General features: G+C 38.6%; 1 protein-coding gene across 1 annotated transcript; it reads left to right on the top strand.

The window, feature by feature from the left end:
- The first annotated feature begins 6,711 nt into the window (after nt 1-6,711).
- Nucleotides 6,712-7,617, top strand: marveld1 (MARVEL domain containing 1). Its single transcript, XM_062995193.1, has 2 exons — nt 6,712-6,758; nt 6,858-7,617. Exon 2 carries the CDS (start codon nt 6,929-6,931, stop codon nt 7,415-7,417), a length of 489 nt encoding a protein of 162 aa, XP_062851263.1. The 5' UTR covers nt 6,712-6,758; nt 6,858-6,928; the 3' UTR covers nt 7,418-7,617.
- Nucleotides 7,618-7,822: the final 205 nt, after the last annotated feature.

Below are 7,822 nucleotides of genomic sequence, written 5' to 3'. Positions count from 1 at the left end.
ATGTTTTATGGATCTTCTCTGTGCTCTGATTGGCTGCTAGAACAGATTGATGTTATGATTCTACCAATCAGACAAAGCCGCACTCCGGAACTAGGAAGTGGCCAAACAGTCAGATGCACCTACAATGACAAGGCTCAGTGCAGGGTGGCTGATTTTTACAAACTGTTGCATCTGGTGTGATCAGTTATATCAAGCACAAAAATAACAATGTATATAATAAATATGAATAAATAATACTAAGACAGTAAAAGATAGACACTTTATTGGGTATACCTCTCTTATGTAGACTACTATTAGCCATTTATTTGGTTCATTAGCAGTGATGTGGATAAGTATGACCTTCTGATTTATTCTATTCTGGCTATAAATCACACATTGTTTCTCAACCGTCTTAATTTAATATTAAAGCGCACGGGCAATAGTGTCCTTTAGGCTCTCACAGGAGGGTAGCTGATCCTCAGACAGGTCAGCATAACGGCGGTCCTGCACACAGACAGGGGGAGATACACAAGATATACAAATATTGTATCAGTTTAACAACTATGCTAGATTATTTGATCAAATCAATACTACACCATATGCGTACACATTACTATGAACTTGTTGGACATCAAATTTCTAAACCTACGTCCTGTGTGGCTATAACAGCCTTCACTCTTCTACAGGTTTTTTTTTGTTGCATTTTTCCCAAATTTTCTCCCAATCTAGTCATATTCAATTATCTGTGGTGGATCTTTTCTGCTGGCCTAAACGCTGTCAGAATCACTGACTTATGTTTTAATATATCTTTCCATGAATATTTATAAATTAATTCCAAATAGTCTGTTTTCTTTCTTTCATAGATTTTCTCATGGTTGCGCTGCTTCCAGCCGTGTATATTTATACTAGAGCTATTATCCAATCATATTTCAGTCATCATGTGTTGCCAGGGTCAAAGAAGTCTGCCCTAAGGCCTTCAGATTTTGAGTTGGCGTTGCCAAGGCCATCTAGCAGGCGTGCAATTACGCAGAGGTGGAAAGAGTACTAAAATATTGTACTCAAGTAAAAGTACTATTACTTTAATGAATTTTTACTTAAGTACAAGTAAAATTACTAGTCTAGTTACTTAGTTAGTTTTTTAACAGGAGAGGGGGTCTCTCCTGTGTAATGCAAACAGGACAAGTGGATATAAATCTCACAATAGTTGTTTTTAATTAAAATACAATAGAAAACATTTAGGGATGTGTAATGTGTCGTTTTAGTACAGACCATCCCATAAAACTTTTTTAAACTGTAGTTGGCATTAATTGTGGATTTTATAGACCAGCCTTCTTTTCATCACCAACAAATACCAAACAGTCATACTGCAAGTCTCATAACTCAAAACAAAGGTTTTAAGGTTACAGGTTACAGGTGTTGTGACTTTTACTAAATGACCCAAAGAAAACCTTCAAGATGTAAGACCAGGGCCAGTGATAGCTCAGTGGTTAAGGTACTGGACTAGTAAACAGAAGGTTGCCGGTTCAAGCCCCACCACCACCAAGTTGCCACTGTTGGGTCCCTGAGCAAGGCCCTTAACCCTCAGTTGCTCATTGTGTAAGTTGCTTTGGATAAAAGCATCTGCTAAATGCTGAAAATGTAAAAGACAAAACTTTTCCATTCTTTGACATCAGACTATGTTATGTTGTCAAATAACGAAACATCAAACTCCAAACATGTTAAACTTTTAGAATCACCCTTCCCTCCCTACTCTATACCTAGATTACAGCTCCTTTATTTTAGCACCAGTTTATTTTCCATTCCCAGACGCGATTTCTTAGCGTTTTTTTCAGTAACGGATGTTATTTAAAATGTAGTGAATTACAATTCTTAATACAAAACATACTTAAATAAAAGTAAAATTACTGGTTGTATAATCTACTTTAATAAGTACATGTACACAAAAAAATTACTCAATTACAGTAACGCGAGTAAATGTAATTCGTTACTTTCCACCTCTGCAATTACGTTGGCGTTTTAAGTCCTCTGATTGGATGGTTATAGAACATAAAGTGTCAGATTTAACAAACTTTATCTGTAGTTACTTGCACACGCGAAAATATATTTTTCTTGAATTAAGCTGTTTTATCAACCCACAATGGCTTAAGGGGAACAAGAAATTGATTTGGTCGCAGATTTACTTACAAACCCATTTCAAGACGGACTTTTTAAGAAAAGCTGGACATTGTTAAGAAAGGACGGACAACCCTGAAGTTATCATGCCTGTCACAACAGGGAAAAGGATTCGTTCGCCACTTTTAATTGAGTAATTACGAGCGGTAATTGTCATTTTATTATGTTATTATCGATGCGTTTTGATGTGTGTCGCAGCTGTGGCTGCAGTGGAAGGACACTTGTTGAATTGTGCTACGTGGGTTTGTTGCTTTAGTATTAATGGCATTATTCTGGCTACTTGAGTTATCTGTGAGGCAATGACTCATTATACTACATTTTTGCATAATATTAATGGTTTCTATAGCCATAATAATGTTATTAAGAGGTGGATTTATTCAGGCAATATGCCACTGAAGGCCTAGGTGTGAAATACACGGCTCGTCACTGCCAATTACCTGATTGCATCACGCTTCCTCTCTACTGATGCTGATCTCCATTGCTGATTGAGGAGAGCGAGACTGACACGCCCCCTCCGACACGTGTGCAGCAGCCGACTGCATCTTATCACCTGCTCGAGGTGAGTTAATATGTGGATCAGCTTTGTTCACCAAGAGTTACACCCTGATCAATGCATTATTTCTTGACTCTGTGCAGGTGCCATCAACCAGCCAGCAGAGGTCGTAATTGCATCAGTTATGACGTATATATCCGGCTCCAACCCTGTATGAACAACAAGCCAATCGTTGTTCATGTAGCCGCCCAGCCCAGCTGGATGGCAGAGCTGAGTTACGAACCGATGAGTTTGAAATGTCAGCTCTGGTGTGCTAGCATTTTTTTACCACTGCTCCACCTGAGTCGCTCGAAAATACAGTTTTTAACAATTATTATTAACTTATTAATAAAAATACATCAAACACCAGTTGGCCCTGTATACTAACAAGTCCCTTGATAACTGGATTTAATTAGTCTAATTGGTCTCTAAAAGCAGCGCACAATGATGCTACCCTAAAGTGATAAGAAATTAAGTTGTTTTTTAAATATATCACTCTAAAAAGTGTCAAAAGTCATTTATGAAGTTCTGGGGTGGCATGCTGGCTCAGTGGGCAGCACTGTTGCCTCACAGCATGTTCTGCATGGGTTTCCTCCGGGTGCTCCGGTTTCCTCCCACAGTCCAAAGACGTGCAAGTGAGGTGAATTTGAGATCCATGACTGTGTTTAACAATAAACTTAAACTGATGAATCTTGTATAACCAGTAATTACCTGTTCTGTCGTGAATGTAATCAAAGTGTGTAAAACATGAGGTTAAAATCCTAATAAATAAATAAATATAAAGTTCTGGGACATCAGCAAAACACAGCATGAGCCACATCCTCAAAAAAAAAAAAAAATTGATACAGTGAAGAATTTTTCTAGGAGTGGCTATCTTATAAAAATGAGCATGGCATGATTGTTGATGCCAAAAATGCTGGTTTTAGTATTTTAGAGCTGCTTATCTCATAGGATTTTCCTGCACCTCACTCTGTAGAGTTTTCACAAAATTGTGCAATTAAGAAAAAAAACATCCAGTGGTTTATTGAAGTGGAGAATGTTCTTCTGGTACACTATGGGCCTGTTAATACCAATCAATAATTATTCGAATAGCACAGCTTATTTGAGTATTGTTGCTGAACATGTGCATTCTATTAAAACTATAATCTTTTAATAGCTACTTCCAACATTATAATGTATAACTGCATAATTCAAGAACATGACAATGAATTCACTGTTTTCAGTGGCCTTCCCACTCACAGTAGGGCTCATTTGTGATTTGGTTAAAGGTCAGATTCACAGCATGAAAGATCACCCAAAAAATCTTCAGAAATCTAGTGATGTAATCCTGCACCATGGATCGTAATCTAAAAGGAATGTTTCCAACAGCTTGTGGAATCCATGCCACAAATGCCACAAAGAACTGCTGCTTGTTTTTTTTAGAGCAAAGAAAGGCTCTACCCACTATTAATATAGTATTTTTAATTAATTATGTTTTTTTCTTTTTAAAAACCAATGGTAATCTGGCATTGGTATGCATGCCTGGCTGGAGTAGTAAAAAAAAACAAAAAAACAACAACAAGAAAACACAACCAGTGAGCAGCTGTTTCATGGGCTGGAAATGCCTTGTTAATAGGTAAAGTCAGAAGAAAATGGCAAGAATTAAAGAATGCTGTGATAGGAAGACAGTGAAGTAATTTCAGTTAAAAAGTTATATGAGTAAACTTTTCGTAGGTTTCAGACCAGGTGGACAGCCAAATTCTTAATGAAACATAAAGGTAGACCAGAAAGTTAAACCAAGTGATCTCGTATAGACAAAAGTCTATATGAAAATCTGAGTAGAATTGTCTGGTCAAAACAGCATGTATGTGATGATGTAAAAAGAAATCTGCAGAATCAGGCCAATTCATGATATGTGGTTAAAAAAGAAAGTCATACAGCCGTATACCTGGATTCATGGCTATGCTGGCTGCTGAATCTATTTACTGTGTAATGCAGGTTAGAAGGTCTCAAAAAGCAACACATGATTCTATGTTCTAAAGAGATTCAAATACAGATGTGAAACAGTCATAGAGATCTACCAGGAGGTCACAAAAGAACCCAAGTGAACATCTAACATCTAAGGTGAATATACTGTACACAAATCCACACTAGGCTGAAATGGCATCCACAGAAGAGCTGCAAGACACAAACCACTGCTTACCAAAAAACCAAAAAGGCTCATCTCACATTTATCTAGATGACCCCCAAGAGATAATATATTGTGGACTGAGTCAAAGGTGGAACTTGTTGGAAGACACGGTCCCGTTACCTAACATTAAATGTCGGACACAATGGTTAGGACTCTCCCAGGACCACTACAGAGTAGGTATTATTTGGGTGATGGATCATTCTCAGCACTGCAGTGACATTGAAATGATGGTTGTGTGTTAGTGTGTGTTGTGCTGGTATGAGTGAATAAGACACAGCAATGCTGATGGAGTTTTTAAACACCTCACTATGACTGCTGGACTGAGAATAGTCCGCCAACCAAAAATATATCCAGCCAACAGTGCCCCGTGGGTAGCGTCCTGTGACCACTGATGAAGGTCTAGAAGATGACCAACTCAAACAGCAGCAATAGATGAGCGATCGTCTCTGACTTTACATCTACAAAGTGGACCAACTAGGTAGGAGTGTCTAATAGAGTGGACAGTGAGTGGACACAGTATTTAAAAACTCCAGCAGCGCTGTTGTGTCTGATCCACTCATACCAGCAAAACACACACTAACACACCACCACCATGTCATTGTCACTGCAGTGCTGAGAATGATCCACCACCTAAATAATACCTGCTCTGTAGTGGTCTTGTGGGGGTCCTGACCATTGAAGAACAGGGTGAAAGCAGGTTAAAAAGTATGTAGAGAAACAGATGGACTACAGTCAGTAATTGTAGAACTACAAAGTGCTCCTATATGGTAAGTGGAGCTGATAAAATGGGCAGTGAATGTAGAAACAAGGAGGTAGTTTTAATGTTATTGCTGATCGGTGAATCTATCTATCTATCTATCTATCTATCTATCTATCTATCTATCTATCTATCTATCTATCTATCTATCTATCTATCTATCTATCTATCTAATCTATCTATCTATCTATCTATCTATCTATCTATCTATCTATCTATCTATCTATCTATCTATCTATCTATCTATCTATCTATCTATCTATCCATCCATCTATCCATCCATCCATCCATCCATCCATCCATCCATCCATCCATCCATCCATCCATCCATCCATCCATCTACCTACCTCTATCTATCTACCTATTGAGATGGCCAGTTCATGCTCAAAACACTTCAATTTAGCTACATTAAACAATTGCCACAGCAGTGTAAATGTAGAGTAACTGCAAGGTCTCTTAACCATTTGATTGCAATTGTTACTGTCAAGAGGCAATTACTTTTGCACATGGGTAATGTAGGTTTTTCATAAATGTTTATGGTCAGTAAATGGAATGATTATTTGAAAGCTGTGTTTTGTGTTTACTCATGTTGGCTGTATCATATTAAAATTAGAAGAATCTGGAAGATCTAAAACCTTTAAATGTAACAATAGCTAAAATAGAAAACAATTGGGTGAGGGGCAAATCATTTTTACAGCACTCTGGGTGAAAACAAAGAAGTAATGGGTCAGAACATTGTTAACTTTGTCGGAATTTCAAACAAATCACCATTTGGGAGCTGAAAGAGTCAGCTTTCATTGGTAAGGTTAGCCAGTCATTATTATATGACTAACTGAAAAGAGCCAAAATGTCCAAATCAGTCATTTCCTACACAGTTTATTTTATTTACACAATAGGAGTTAGTGACAAGCAAACAAAAACAAAAAGAATATTAAAAATCCTTCCCTTCTTCCGTTTTGGGTCTCTGGGTGTCTGACTCAGAGAAGGGGGTGGTTAAGGTTTCAGCCAGCCCCCTGTTCTTTGAACCTCCTCTTCTTCCTCAGGCTGCTGAATGGCAAAGAGGAAGGGGGGAGGAAAAAAAGTTCTTTAGCTGCCTGCCACAGAGGAAACGGAAGAGACGAAACACATAAAACTTATTTCAAAACCTTGTGAGTTAGTGCTGAAGTGTCTCTGTCTGGATTAATATTGCTTCTCTGTAACGTCTGCTGTCTGCTTCTAAAAATCTTACATCTTTTTCTTATCTTCAGTTTCTCTGGTTGTGGCAAACAACCTCCATTCAACAAAGAGAAAGAGAAGACCGCTAATCTACTGTGAGGAGATGCCCCCCCAGCCACAGGTGAGGAAGACATTCCAGGAGTTCCTCAAGAGCTTTGTTGGGGTTGTACGGATCCTCCAGATCCTCCTGGGGGCCGGTCTTTGGATCACCATCGCAGCTAACAAGTATGAGGGCGCAGTTCACTTTGTACTGTTCGTGGCTGTCTTCTTCTGGCTTCTCACATTGGCCCTTTTCCTCCTCACCCTGCTAAACAAGCAGGACTTGGTCCCCATCCTGGGCGGGGAGCGCTGGTTGTTAACCAACGTTGTACATGACGTTGCTGCCACCTTGCTTTATCTGTCTGCCATCGGGATCATGATCTACAAGACGGAGAAGACTTCCTTCTGCAATCTCAAACAATATGTGCACTACTGTTCATTCAGGGTCTACCTCACTGGCTCTGTGTTCGCCAGCCTGACTGCCTTCACCTACCTCCTATCAGCAATTTATGGCCTCGTCAGAAAGTGCCGGGGTGAGCAGACTGTTGTGTAAAACACGACACAGGCTCAGGACACCAAGGAATGGGGGAGGGAGGCTTTTGCTTCGAACAGTGAGCCCTGTCAGGGGAACAGATTTTTTTAGGTTGCACACAGCTGGCTTTGAAAGTTTTTGGGTAAAAAACAACTTGTCTCAAGGCTTTTAAGTTTGTTGACATTATATACAGTAATTTAAAGGCATTTATATCTTTAGCAGCCACACTAAATGTATATTTCTATTTTGTAGTTGTGTTTTTTGTGTATATATAATTACTTGCTACTTAAGTAAACACAAGTAGAAGAATTTATATTGTCTTTCACTCTTTTTATTACAAAGATAATCAAAGAATCTTTATTAATTTGTTCATGTTACGCAGTCTTTTTATGTTTTGATGTAGAACCTTTAAAGACTTCATTTGCC

This window comes from Trichomycterus rosablanca, chromosome 5, assembly GCF_030014385.1.
Source record: "Trichomycterus rosablanca isolate fTriRos1 chromosome 5, fTriRos1.hap1, whole genome shotgun sequence".
NCBI lineage: Eukaryota > Metazoa > Chordata > Actinopteri > Siluriformes > Trichomycteridae > Trichomycterus > Trichomycterus rosablanca.
Note: the sequence above shows the minus strand (reverse complement) of the source record. Positions and strands in the feature narration are given on the sequence as shown.